Consider the following 15,481-nt stretch of genomic DNA (forward strand, 5'->3'; position numbering starts at 1 on the left):
ATATCCAATCCAATCCCCATGGAACTACAGCCCTTGAAGGGCCTTGGCCTACCAAGCGACCGCTGCTCAGCCCGAAGGCCTGCAGATTACGAGGTGTCGTGTGGTCAGGACGACGAATCCTCTCGCCCGTTATTCTTGGCTTTCTAAACCGGGGCCGCTATCTCACTGTCAGATAGCTCCTCAATTCTAATCACGTAGTCTGAGTGGACCTCGAACCAGTCCTCAGGTCCGGGTAAAAATACCTGACCTGGCCGGGAATCGAACCCGGGGCCTCCAGGTAAGAGGCAGGCACGCTACCCCTACACCACGGGGCCGGCTCCAACTATATAAACATGTATATTTCAGTTTAAATCCTTAAACACTTGAATTTGGGAACTCCTACATAGAATGCGTTCTGTTGTAGTTAAGTTGTTTCTCATTCAGGTATAATTAAGTTACCATAAGTTTTATTTCCTCCCCTAAGAACCATGTGACCTTGCCGCGGTGGGGAGGATTGCGCGTCCCAGTGAAGCAGATAGCCGAGCCACAGGTGCAACCATATCGGATGGGTATCTGTTTGGAGATCAGACTAACGAACGGTTCTTCAAAAGGGGAGTAGCAGCCTTTCGGAAGTTGCAAGGGCTGCAGTCTAGATGATTGACTGATATTCCCTTATAATAATACTCAACATGGCTTAGCTGTGTTGATACTGCTACACGGCTGAAAGCAGCGGGAAAATACAGCCGTAACTAACTCCCGAGGACATGCAGCTCTCTCTGTATGAATGATGTACTGATGATGGCTTCCTCCAGGGTAAAATATTCCGGAGGTAAAATAGTCCCCCATTCTGATCTCCGTGTGGGGACTACACGAGAGGAGGCAACCAACAGGAAGATGGATGCTGACATTCTGCGAGTCGGAGCGTGATATGTTAGAAGTTTGAATCGTTGTGGTAAGTTAGAGAATCTGAAAAGGGAAATGGATAGACTAAAGTTAGATGTAGTTGGCAGGAAGAACAGGATTTTTGGTCAGGTGTCTACAGAATTATCAACACAAAATCAAACAGGAGAAATGCAGGAGGTGGTTTAATAATGAGTAAGAAAATAAGTCAGCTGGGAAGCTACTACTACCAGCATAGTGAAAGAAATATTGTCTTCAAGATAGACACCATACCAAATCCCACCACAATATTACAGGTCTATATGCTTACTAGTTCAGCTGATGATGCGGAAATAGAAAGAATATATGAAGTTATAGAAGATTTAATACAATACGTTAAAGGTGACGAGAATCTAAATGTAATGGGAGACTGGAATGCAGTGGTAGCCTAAGGAAGAGAAGTTAATGCAGTAGGAGAATTCGGATTGGGACAAAGGAACGAGAGAGGAAGTCGGCTGGATGAATATTGCAGGAATATATTTTCGTCCTTGCTAATACTTGGTTCAAACATTACAGACGATGGCTGTATACGTAGACGAGACCTGGAGGCACTGGAAGGTATCAAATAGACTTCATTATGATTAGGCAGAGATTCAGAAACCAGGTGTTGGATTGCTAAACTTTCCCAGGAGCAGACGTGGACTCTGACCACAACTAGTTGGTCACGAAATGCCATCTGAAGTTGAAGAAATTGAAGAAAGGAAGTAATGCAAAAAGATGTGCTCTAGACAAGTTGAAAGAAAAGAGTGTGAGGGATTTTTGCAAGGAACATGTTGCACACGGACTAAATGATACGGCTGAAGGAAACACAATAGATGAAGAGTGGATAGTCATGGAAAAGGAAGTCAGTAGGGCTGCTGAGGAAATGTTAGAAAGGAAGAAAAGATCAACTAAGAATCAGTGGATAACTCAGGAGATACGAGACCTGATTGATGAACGACAAAAGTACAAGTATACTAGAAATGAAGAGGTCAGAAAAGAATACAGGCGATTAAAGTATAAAGTGGTTAGAAAGTGCAAGATAGTTAATGAAGAATGGCTGAAGGAGAAATGAAAGGATGTTGAAGGTTGTACGGTCTTAGGAAAGGTAGATACTGCATACAAGAAAATCAAGGAAACCTTTGGGGAAAGGAGATATAGGTGTATGAATAATAACAGCTCAGATGGGGAGCCACTTCAAGGGAAAGAAGACAAAGCAGAAAGATGCAGGAACATATCCAACAGTTGTATCAAGGTAAAGACGTTGATGGTTTGGTTCTGGAACAAGACGAGACTGTTGATGCTGATGAAATGAAAGGCCCAATTTTGAGGTCAGAGTTTGACAGATCTGTGAGAGATCTAAATAGAAACAAGGCACCTGGAATTGATGAGATTCCCTCTGAAGTACTGACTGCCTTAGGAGAAACCAGCAAGGCAAGGTTACTCCATCTAGTGTGTAAGATATATGGGACAGAATTAACGCCATACTTTCTTCGGTAGAATGTTGTTATACCTATTCCCAAGGAAGACTGTGCTGACAAGTGTGAAAACTACCGCACCATTAGTTTAGTATCTCATGCCTGCAAAATTTTAACGCGTATTATTTACAGAAGAACGGAAGGACAAGTTGAAGCTGAGTTGGGAGAAGATCAACTTTGTTTCAGAAAAAATTAGGAACAAGTGAAGCAATCCTGATCGAATTAAGAAGGACAAGCCCACGTACATGGTATTCGTAGAAGTAGAAAAGGCATTCGATAATATTGATTGGACCAAGCTATTTAAGATTCTGAAGGTGATTGAGATCAGATACCGAGAACGAATAATTACCTACAGTCTGCATAAAAATAAGTCTGCTGTGATAAGAATTGAGGGCTTTGAACAAGAAGCAGCAATCCCGAAAGGAGTGAGGCAAGGCTGCAGTCCGTCCCCCCTCCTTTTCAGTGTTTACATAGAACAGGCAGTAAAGGAAATCAAAGAGGAATTTGTAAAGGGAATCAAATTCCAGGGAGAGGAAATCAAAACCTTCAGATTTACTGATAATTTTTTATTTTATCTGAGACTGCAGAAGAGTTCGAGAAGTTGCCCTGTGGTATGGATGAAGTCTTGGGTAAGGAGTACAAGATGAAAATAAATAAGTCCAAAACAAAAGTAATTTGAGGCTAACAAGTCTATTAAGAATTCAAAAGAATTTTGTGATCGTAATAAAGATTTAAACATGCAATAGAACCATAAGATATATTCATTTGACGTGAAAAACATGTCCCAGAATATTCCAGTATCAAAAACTATAAATCTTGTAATGAATAATCTACATAAATACAGGAATTTGAGTAGGCAAGACGTAGCCGATTTTATTAATATTTTGGAGTTCATCACCGCTAATAATTACTTTATATTTAATGGCCAAACATATAAACAGGATGTTGTTTCGGGAATTTTGGCGAAAATGTATGTGGATTTTCTTGAAAATAATAAAATCAACAACATTGAAGGAATAATATGCTGGTTGAGATACGTAGATGATACGTTTACAATAATTGAACACAGCATTACTAATGGAGAGGAGGTATTAGACCAATTAAACAATATGGATTCACAGATTAAATTTTATTTTGAAAGTGAAAATAATAAAGCGTTAAATTTTCTTTACATTACAATTATTAATGACTCTAATAAACTTAGGTATAAAATATTCAGGAAACCCACTCAAACGGTGAACGTAGTTAGACAAAATTCCATACATCCGGCAGCACATAAGAGGGCCTCCTTTTATAGTATTATTTACAGAGCTTATAATATACCCATGCCAGAAGTAGATCGTAAAAATGAATTGGGTACTATTTATTTTATAGTTAAAAGCAACGGGTTCAGCAGGCAATTTGAGGATAAAATTATTAGCAAGATGGAGAAGAGATAATTTTCCACATTAACCAAGGATACCAAAAAGAAAGAATATAGTTACGCCCTTTTCACCTACAGTCACAGTAAAATATACGAATTCACAAATGTTTTCAAGAAAATTAATATGAAAGTTTCTTTCAAGATAACCAATAATAACGCTCGTCTTTTCTATAATCAGCACACTATCAATAACTGCAATAGCAATTTTTGGAAATCGGAAGTTTACAAATTAAAGTGTTCCGCCAGTTATTTTGGACAGACAGGACGCAATTTTAACATAAGGAATAATTAACATGTTAATGCGTCAAAATACGTCAGATTTTCGGCATTTGGTTCTCATATGGTCGATACCATTCATACATTCACTGACATAAAGCAAGCCGTTCAAATTCTCCATTTATGTAGGAAAGGAAATCTATTGAATCTTTTGGAAAACATTTGTATAAATACTGATAAAAAATGCAACCTGATTTTTAATCTTAATGAAATATTGGAGGAAATCAATATACGTTTCGCGGAGTTAATCAGTAAATTCTTTACACCAAGGTGCGTGGGTAATGCTTAACACCTCTCCCCTTACATGAAACTCCCCTCAACCTCCCCTCCTAGTCAGTCCTCAACTACCTTCGAGGACGTCACTCAGTCAGCTTTAACACTTGAGGTGGAGTGGTCGACGTAGGACGGGCAAGGAGGTGAGTGACCAGATGGGCGCACAGTTAACTTTTCAATTGAATTTCTTCTTTAGTTTACTCATATTTTTTCCTTTTAGGCCATATTGTCAATATACAATCAAGTTCAACTTGCGTCATCAGCATAGCTCCACCTTCTTCATATTGTGCCCTTTTCAAGGCAACAACTGCGGTGAACTCTTCCTTCTTCTGTGCGCCGGCTGCTCCTGTAATAAATGACATGTAAATGATACTCACCGCTGCATGTAGACTCTTATTCCTCAGTCGTGACCGTCCGCTATCCCCGAAGAGAGGCCACCCGTCGATCAAGGAGTGAGGGAATGAAAAGATGGGGTAAACTAACTAAAATGACGGTACCCAAAGACTGAATTAAAATTTAAAATAAAGACTGATTTATTGAATAAAATGCAAAGTGCCAAAAAAAGAATGTAATTGAACTAGACTGGTGAAAAAAATGTAAACAAAATAAAATAAATGAGATTAAGAAAATTTAAAGATTGAGGATCTGCCTCACAATAACACCACTATCTGCCTAATAATTGACTGAAGGTCAATCACATTAATTAAAATATTCCAGACTATGTTGACACTGTCTTCAAGTTGATAACGTGAATCAATTTAAACTCTGGTCAGAAAGACCACCTTCTTGAACTACAGAAATATATTACGTAGAAAAATATCTCTCAAATAAATTAAAAGTAGTTGAATCATAATAAAGTAATTAGTTACGTCATCAAATCCACTGTCTCAGAGGAGTTATCAAATATTAACACATGTGGCTCATTTGGGAAAACACCCAACTTTAAAATAATCATGGACTGCACTAACCAAGTGTATCACATAAGGAATAATTCGAAGAAAACAGCCATGAACATCACCCTTCATTTACCACATAACCACTGTCTTATTCAAACACCTCATGATTAAACAAAATAAATTATTGAAACATAAATCTGAGTGTTACAACCACTCATCTAATTTTTAAACTTCACTTGCATGCCTGTGATAGACTGGACTTCTTAAAATAATCCAAAAGATTAGGCCAAGTGCCTCATGTTAACATTCAAATGACAGCGATCCTTGTACATTAAAATTTCTATTGAATTTGCCGCTAACTGCATTTCATTATCAACTCATTATTTGTGGTACCACCACTAGATGGAGGCAGATGCCATCTTGTTTACCTCATTCATTGCGGCAGTTTTTATACAATTGGTTTATTAAAGATCGCTTCACTTTCTAAATAAAATGTAGTGGATTTTAAAAGGTTTGGTAATTACTAAATCTGGTATGAGCATACCACTACTATGGTTTCGACTGTGACTTAATCGATGATCCATTAACCTAACATCTGAAATCTTATTTACATCATTAAATCAGTTAACGGAGAAACATTGCTCCGACCAAGAAAATACAGAAATCAAAACTAGCCTATCTACCTCTATCTATTTACATCCAATCAAATATAAATAATTCACATACGCTCACGTCCTACAACAAACGGTACTAAAGTACACTCAGAAAGAAAACAAATAAGCAAAACTAGATCCCACCATCGCGGCCTACTGGAAATTAATAAGGATGGAATGCGCAAAATAAAAATCAGAGTCTCCAGAAAAATATACCCCGCTGCGAGTAGCAAAAATATAAATATTGTGAATTTGACGGCAATCTTTAACCTCAGACGATAAATGTCTGGACATGATACTATTTAACCTTTCTGGACAATAATTACTGTTATTTCATGTCATCCATGACTTTACATGACTATCGAAAAACACATTGACTTGTCGCTCTGCTCACATGTACAATGGCTAACATATTTGCCGAGCATCTACTTTCCCTGGAATTATTTAAACAAATACAGGCTTCTGCCTACAATCATAACCCATGTCGTAACACATTTAACACTCTTGGTTAAATTATTCATTTCACAATTCTATTTACTCATTAATTCTCGACGTCATCATTATTCATTATTCTCACAATACGGCCTCGCTCGTATCCGGCGGGCGAAATATCTGTCGTGCATATTACGATTTCTTACGACAGTTCATGACATGGTCCAAATCTCACATTTCCATTATCAACGTAGATCATCAGGGATATTATTCATCTAGCTCGATCTCTCGATCATTCTCTGCTTCACATATCACAAAATATCAGAGCTGACTCATCAATGGCTTCCTGGCACTCACTGTTTCTATATTTTAAAAAAATGACGAGATTGCCTCTCAAAACACAGATGTTGAAACATGTGTAACCGCAACTTCACAGAAATAAATACTCGCGTCTACCAACAATCGTCGCAAAAATACATGGGATAAGTACTACCAGAAACGGTCACCTGAAGGATGATTCCCCAACATAAACAAACTGAATGCGCATAAAAAGCAAAAATAAACATTAAAAACAACAATGCGGCGTCTACTAGATTAAAACTCCAACAAAATATGACTCAAAACCAACGATATAATAACATGATGAATATAATTATAAATAAATCGGCGTTACACTCATAGATCAAATATCATAGCTTCCTAAACTGTCAAAGTGACCTACTACAGAAATAATCCATAACAACACGCAAACAACATCTACCTCAACGAAATGCACAAATAACTCTAGATGAAAGTGCAACATTATTATTATTATTATTAGTAGTAGTAGTAGTATAATAAAACTGTGAATTATTTACAATCCTACCTAATACTCTAAGCTACATTTGATCATCGATTAGTCACGGTCCTACATATTTATTTACATTATTTATTGATGCTCATACCTGGTGATGGAGGCATGCTGGCTCACCCTCCGGACTCGGTCATGGTGAATTAGAATACCATCTTGATGCTGCTGTGGTATTCCAAATTTTCACACACGCAAATTTGACACATTTTTGTCATGCCGAAACACACGCTTACGTTAACATGAAACACTCGCATTTCTCGCACTCCAGTGAAGGTTAGACGATACCACTGCAGACTCCTGTCGTGAAGTTGGCCGGTCGTCTCCGCTATCTACCTGAAAATCACCTGTTGGTCTGCACTCTGGTCTCTCAGCTTTTGTTTACATAGAGCTTACCGTACATTAACCCCAACGGGACATAACTGTTTGCTCAAGGTCTACCACTGCGGCCTTCATTGAAGAAAAGTCATTCTCCTCCCTGTCTGCCTTTACTCGTCTCTCCCCGTAAACATATCGCTTGCCAAACAGTTTATTAAGTGGTAAAAGCAAGCTAAAATAAAGTTTCAAATGTTGTGGAGAAGTTTATGCTGATAACACATGTGAAACTACCCGTGGGTTAGAGAGGTCTTATGTAATTATGCTGAAAACATGGACTTGTTCCTCTCGACTCGTAATGTGAGTTCATTTAAGCCAAGTGTTGAAAGTGTAGCTCTTGCCTGTTATTTCTGCATAAATAGTAAAAGTTCGTTAAAGTGTTCATTTCTGAAATGTTACTCTCCCAAGTAAAATAATACAAGGCTTTCTCAAAATGCCTACAAGTGTCTCTACTCGCTTTCCTACCAGCCAAAAGTAAAGCTGACTAACTGAATTAGCTGTCACACTCTGTCACACTGTCGCTCTGATTCACACTGTCAAACTGAAGTTTCATTGAGAATACTCGAGAATCACTGCGACTACAAAAGAATCACTGAGAATCTGAAGAAACACTGAGAATTCTGAAGAATCACTGAGAATTCAACCCCCTGGTCGCTGGGTTTCGTAAAGAGTTCTCCCCCCACCTTGAAAATAGTTCTGTGGAAGGGATGTGGCGTAGTGATCTAGCCCTCGGGAGCGCTTTATCGTACATCCGTAGGTTAAAGTTTTCAAAATTTATGTGCAAAACTTCCTAAATTTTGTCTGACTTACATGTAATATTTCGCCGTGGGAAATGATCACAGGATAATCCACACGACGGCGCGCGTCACTGGTGTTATTTTCTTCCGGTGAATGGATCCATCCCGCCATGACAGTTCATTCTTCTGGAGACTACTACCCCTCCGTGTGGAGTTAAATTCTATTAATTAGGCACTTATTAACCACAGATTCGCACTGATAAATTTCCAAATATTATAAAGAAATCAGGACACTGTTTTTCACCACCACACCGGGCTTCAGATAGCGAAATACTGACTGTAGATTCCCGCTATGACAGTTCATTCAAATTTGGAATTTTGTGATTGGCTGAGACTTTCGCGCTCTTCGTAGCGTGGATGCTTCCATTTCCTCCCAAGAGTTGGCGGGTATTGTCGTTGTCCCTTTGTCCTAGCTAAGTAGGTCAAGCCTCAACGCGTGATTTTCTCGTGAGAACCAACAGAACGTCGCCACTCCTAGGCGGTATCATAAAATTTATTGGAAGGAGTACTCAGGGCGGTTTACAATTTGGTCGTGCTCTAAGAAGAGTTTCGAGGATTCTACTCGCCGTCACACTGGCGCCAGAAAGTTCCTTTGTGACTGCTAGTTTACAGCCAACTGTAGTGTCCCATATGCGAAATATTCAACTTTAAATTTGTAAATTAATTAGGTAAATTCGCTTATGGGTGCAATATAATCAAGAAAGCTATGTTAATGTGGCAATATCATCAAGCTTCTTCTTCTTTCTTCGTTTAGGCCTACGATGGACCACGTGGTTCTTAACTCTGGTGAGCTCTTTTCTTCCTCTTAGCCCAGTATTCCTTCATTGTAGCGCTATGGATGTCTTTTATTTCTTGAGTCCATTTCACTCCTACTCCTGGACGCAGTGATTTAGTTGTTAGTGACTGGAGAGAGTCAGATGTCTTGACTACTACTTATCACGGTTGTAAATGTCAATGTGATCAATGTTTAGATATTGTAGGTCTTTCCGCACTAAATTCGTCCATTTGGCATTTGTTGCTTTACGTCTAGATACAGTGTTGAAGATCCTTGAAGTGAGTCTCTGGCTGTCCATTCTGACTATGTGACATTAGAACATTAGTCTTCTCTTCCTCATAGCTGTTGTAATGCTCTCTATTTTACTGTACAGTTCCTTGTTGTGCCTGATTCCGTAGCCAACTCCTTCTTTAATGGGACCCATAATCCTTCTGAGGATCTTTCGCTCTTTCAGTTCCAGTTTTCTGAGTTGTCCTTTCCGGGTCATGTTTAGACATTCTGAGGCGTACAGTAGAGATGGTCTTACTACGGTGCTGTAGTGTCTAAGTTTAAGATTCAAGGAGAGGGATTTAGACCTGTATATGTTCTTACAAAGATGATAGGCTCTTTTTAATTTAGTGCATCTACTCTTCATTGCAAGGTCCTCATTAACATTTGGGGTTATCCATTCTCCAAGATATTTGAATGAGTTGGCCTCGTGTATTATTTTGTCCCCCAAAGATATGAAGTTGGGTGCTTCTCTGATGTTGGTCAGAAATTGTGTTTTATTGACAGCGATCTTTAGCCCTACTTGCCCTACTTTAACTGCTATGCGTTCTAGGTAGGATAGCTGGTACGTAGCTTCTTCCATACTTGAAGCTAAGAGTGTGAGGTCATCTGCTTATAATTTGATTTGCACAGCCACTCATGTTGTTTTATAATTGGACAATTCTATGCATATAACAACATTTTTATCTGTGTTTTAATGGGACTTTATGCTTCATATTGTGTCCATGCTGCACCGTTTGAACATTATAGATTGACGGGTCCCAGACACGCCACGTCACAAGATCTAAGGAGTTTTTATTTACATATTTCAACGTGTCCTCACTTCCATTTCAATGTTTGTATGTGTGAATGAAAATGTCCCATAAGAGGACGAAGCGTGTATCACGAGTATATTCTAATGTAGTCTTTTTCATAAAGACAATTACAATATTGTAAAGGTGGAATTGTAAATATAAATTTTCGCAAGTTGATAATTTGACAATACATACTGCCCCCTTTTGAAGACCCTCACATACACACTCCCCTTGTTCATTAATGATTCCTGTAATGTCCGTCTTGGAACCTGTTTACGACTTACATACCCTTTTATTTTTCACTGCCAGTTATGCTTGCCATAATATTTTCCTTAGCGGACTTCTTTACTAGATTCAATTTCCTAGTCATTTCCTTCAATGTCCCCTTACTTCTACAGCCATTTCCTTCCAACCTGCACCTCCCTCTTAGTCTCTTTATTTTTATGTGATAATATAAAAGGTCTTTACCATTCCTTACCACCTTCAAATGCACAAACCTATTTTTACATTACTCGGCAATTCCTCTAAACCCATCCCAGAGTTTGTTTACATTTTTATTTACCGTTTGTTTCCCATGCACAGTGTTGGCTTAACACCAGAAGATGTCAACGACAGACAGAAATGGAGGAGATGTAGCAAAGCAGCAGACCCTGGAAGTCGGGATTAATGCTAAGAAAGAGAGAGAGTTTTCCACCGATCATAGTTACATTTTTAAATCGTCCTCATGCCTTTTTTATTAGCCATATGGTACTGCCTAATAGTCCTGCATTTAAGACCTTAATTTCTATCACATTTATTTTTAACTACGACAAAAACAGCTTCGTGATCTCCAATACCATATATTACTTCGGTTTCTGTATGGAGCACATCTTGTTTTACCAGCACCACGTAAAGAATATTCTTCCCTCTAGGTGGTTCCATCACTTTCAGAATCAGATATCCTTCCCATATTAACTTATTTGTCATTTGTTGGTCATGCTTCCTGTCGTTTGCATTACCTTCCCGATTGACATTTGGTAAAATGTGATCACCCGCTGCAATCACGTTCCTTTCTACATCATTTCCCACATAGCTGATTATGTTATCGAACAATTCCGAATCAATATGAGCGCTACCCTTTCCCTGTCGGTACACTCCAAAGACATCAAGTTGCGTATTATCTTTAGAAATGAGACAAACCTGGAATTTCATGTTTGTTATCTTTAACGTTTTCGTAGCTTACAAATTCTTCTTTCACCTGAGTGAATACTCCCTCTTCTACCAATCCTATCCTATCTCTACAACAAACACACCAGTTCCGTTAAAAAAATCCTCCATCAATTATATAATTTCTCAGCCATGATTCAACTCCTTTTACAGTATTTGGTAAGTAAATATATTAAATTACTTAATTATATTCCTTTCTTTACAGTACTTCTACAGTTGAACACTAACATTTTTATGTCATCCCTACTTGACTTCCAGATCCCTGTACCCTTATCATCGCTCCATAGACCACCCCTTTTCCCATGCACCTCCATATCGCCCTTCTAAACAAATTTCTTAAATACGTGCCACTGCGGTTTAAGTTGCCATCTGAACACAGATCCCTATCATCTACCCACCTATTAAGATCTAGAAATCTCACTCCCAGTTTCCCACATACCAACTTCATAATCTCTTTCAAATCCCCAATCACCTTCCAGTCAATATCCCTCCTACACAGAATTCCACTGATAACAACCTCCTCTTCCTTAAACTTCACACGTGATGCATTTACCAGATGCCACACGTCTCCAAAATTAATATGCTGGTACTTATACCTGCTTGCCTTACTTTGTTGGTACGAACGTGAAACACTACCACCTTCCACAGTCCCTCCTCCCTCTCTTCTACTTTCCTCAACATCTGCCGTAATATAATTTTTGGATAGCACCCTACCCTGGTTCCCTTTCCTCCACACACTTTCCCCACATGTTTAACAATGGAACCTCCCTTGATAGGAGCCTCAACCCTACCCACCTAATTTGATCCCCTCCCTTCTTGGTCAGCCCTGTCGTTCCTGACGGTTGTAGAAGCTGCTTTCTCCTCCCTTTCGTCCCTCCCATGACCCTGTTCCACCTGTCTTTTCCTATCCTCTACTCTACATTTCCCTTTCGTACCTTTCCTTTTCCTCCTATTTCCACATTTCTCAGCAAGAGCTCCCTGTTCCTTATCTTTCCACTGTTGTTCTACCTGCAGTGACTCATACCGATTTCTCACAGGCACCTGCTCTGAATTCTGATCGTGAATAGATCCCTTAACCTCAAATGCCTTTCCCCTTAAAACATTAGACCACCTGTCTTCTACAATTCCGCCCTTTTCATCCCATCACTCTTCTACACCTACTGTATTCTGTACATTGTTTGCGGGAGGCCAATCTTCCTTCCTGTCTTCTGAGGGATTCCTAATTATCTCCCTCAAACTCTCCATCTCCTATCTCGTACTCCTTAATGCCTAGCCACACCCACAATTCCTACACCTGCACTCCTTAGCCTTTATCTACGGAATAATGAAAAGAGAATATATAATTTATTGTGTGCAAGAAAATAAGACAGATTAAAAATCGCTACTCAGTACTTCAGGTTTCCTTATGTTTCCAGTTCAGCTTATTCACGTAAATAAAGTGCCAGTACGTTGTTTCTCTCGGCTTAACATTGTCTGACTGATATTAACAGATCTGATATATGAAATTTATTCAGAGAGTAAACACTTCCCATATGAGGAGGTTGTTCATAAGGACAATTTATACTAAATACATTAATGACTATATAGATGGTGTCGCAGTATTGATAGTGAAGCTTTTGATGCTTTCATAACCTTATTCTTCGTCAAAGATTTTGGAAATTTGAATCTTGAACGGAATTTTTTAAAGAACTTAGGTATCGTTCCTCTTATGAGGCCTATAACCTCGATGTTATCCAGGTCTTATTCACGTCAATAGAAGGGAATAGTTGGCTCGAAAATCCTCTTGTTTTCCTCGTGTACTTCACTGGGCTGGATACCGTGCGATTCGAACCGAACAGTAGGATCAATAATATATCCATTGCTGTTATTTTTGAAGGCTATCATATTAGTTATACGGTTACTATCGTTATCCGACAACCCATGGACCTCTTCTTGTACTCTGTAACCAGCGTCTCGTAATGACTGGGCGATGGATTTTCATATCGCGTGGTGTCTGGTAAGTCGCAGTTTAACCATAGGGACAATATCCCGGGACATGAGAAAAGGTTTCTATTTCGTTGTGATAATGCCGACAACAATTAGGTTTTGCCCAGCATGGCTCGAACGGCTGTGACATAAGCAGTCATCTTTGGAGCATCACTGCAAGATAGAACATCATGGTGTGTTATCCAACTGTTCGCTAAATGGTTTTCTTTAAATGAGGTAACACCTTTCTCCTTTTGAGGAAGCTGACGCAATTTTTCAAATTCCTGATATTTCAGTAATTGTCTTATTTTCTTAGAGTCAGAAAGACCATACTTGGAATTTAATAAGCTGTCACAAGGTGAAATGTGCAGGTTTTATAAGCAGTTGTTACTCTCCTCAGAGAGGTGTGTGTTGTTCTGGAAATTCATTTTCATCCCGGAATAAACATTTTAAACAGGAGAAAAGTTTTAGAGAGTGACTGAAAATTTGTGTGTTAAATCCAAATACACAGATCGCGAGTTAAAAACATCACCTTTCTTTAATTTATTCCAATTTCATATGAATAAAATGCCCATTTTCTCTGTGTGACAAATTTTCTGATTGCATCCATTTTTTGAATTGGCTACTCTTTTGCGTGGTGTTACAGATGTAAAGAGGAGGACTCACCTACAATTATCCCGGAAAGAAAATGCAATATAATATTAAACGTGTACTTGAAAACATGTTCTTAAACGTAGTTTCGAAATTTTAAAGCCAGGTAATAGTAATTCTCCGTCCATGATCAACCGTCAAGAACCTGATTTTCTCCTCACAAGGAAAGATCTCATAGAATGGCTTCAAGCGCTTTAAATCGATTTTTTGATCCTTTGGATTTGTTTATCGTATTGAGCACTATGCATATGCCGAAATGTATAAATAATTGTATAATTTCTTTCCTTTTAGCATATTTGGATAAAGGAGGCCATAATTTGATGATAGTAGACGCGTACAGAGCCTTGAGTAACCCCGACTACCTGGCGACACTAAAGACCGTACCAACGGTGGCCAGGGCCGTCGCAGCTTCAATCGATGATATGGTTCGAGCAGGACTGCATACATCTTCGATCCATATCATAGGACATAGCCTGGGCGGACAAGCAGCTGGCTACGTGGGAAAATACATAACTACAGGAAAAGTGCACAGGATAACAGGTAGGTTGAAAAGTGTTAATGTTCCCTTTTTACACTAAAACTTGGAGTATAGGCCTATACCTTACTTCGGATAGTTTCGTTGTCGTTTGTTTGATGCAGCCCTCCATGCCATCCTATCTTTTGATAACATTTTCATTGCTACGTAAATACTACATCTTACACTTACTCTAATCTGTTCGTGATATTCGTACCTTGATCTCCCCCTACCGTTCTTACTGCCTATCTCGAACCCAAACCCCATGGTGCAAGAGCCCTAAAAGGCCATGACCTACCAAGCGACCGCTGCTCACCCCGAAGGCCTGAAGATTATAAGGTGTTGCTTGGTCAGCACGACGAATTCTTGGCTTCCTAGACCGGAGTCGCCATCTCACCGTCAGGTAGCTCGTCAATTGTAATCACGTAGGCCAAGACCGGCTACAATATCTCAGACCTTAATGCTACTATCGATTGGCGGGAAAATGGTGGAATTCATATTGGTCGTAAGTGAAGTGTGGTTCGCACATGATTACGTTTGTTTACGTAGATAGATAGATAGATAGATAGATAGATAGATAGATAGATAGATAGATAGATCAGTGTCTTCATTGGCGTAGTTAAGGCCACTGGGCATTCTCTTACATTAAACCAACTTACACTAAAGGCAAAAAGTAACATTTCAAACGCGTTATTGATGAATAGAGTATATACGCACTCTTTAACGAGTAATTCATATTGTGTAGTATTAGGGGAATATAATAGTAGTGCATAATAGAGTCTATTGTTGTGCTGTAGCATTTCCTAAAATGGATCGTTCGTGCTCCGTACTAGGTTATAGACTAAATTATACTGTTGCAGATACTTCAACTTATAAAGTCCCTGAATATAAAGCTTTAAAATAGAAATAGACAAGGAATATACACCGGGGAAATTAATTCAAAGGTTAAACGAATCGAACAA

The 15,481-nt window shown here is 38.9% G+C and overlaps 1 protein-coding gene across 2 annotated transcripts in view; it reads left to right on the forward strand.

Annotated features, from left to right (window-relative positions):
- The window catches only part of LOC136874567 (inactive pancreatic lipase-related protein 1), a 138,058-nt gene that overhangs the window by 103,229 nt on the left and 19,348 nt on the right, over positions 1-15,481 (forward strand). For both annotated transcript variants that reach the window (XM_068227952.1, XM_068227953.1), the window contains exon 6: positions 14,297-14,545. In XM_068227952.1, coding sequence (XP_068084053.1) covers positions 14,297-14,545 — 249 coding nt within the window. The remainder of the gene's footprint in view (positions 1-14,296; positions 14,546-15,481) is intronic.

The sequence above is a fragment of the Anabrus simplex genome, chromosome 5 (assembly GCF_040414725.1).
Source record: "Anabrus simplex isolate iqAnaSimp1 chromosome 5, ASM4041472v1, whole genome shotgun sequence".
NCBI classification, from domain to species: domain Eukaryota; kingdom Metazoa; phylum Arthropoda; class Insecta; order Orthoptera; family Tettigoniidae; genus Anabrus; species Anabrus simplex.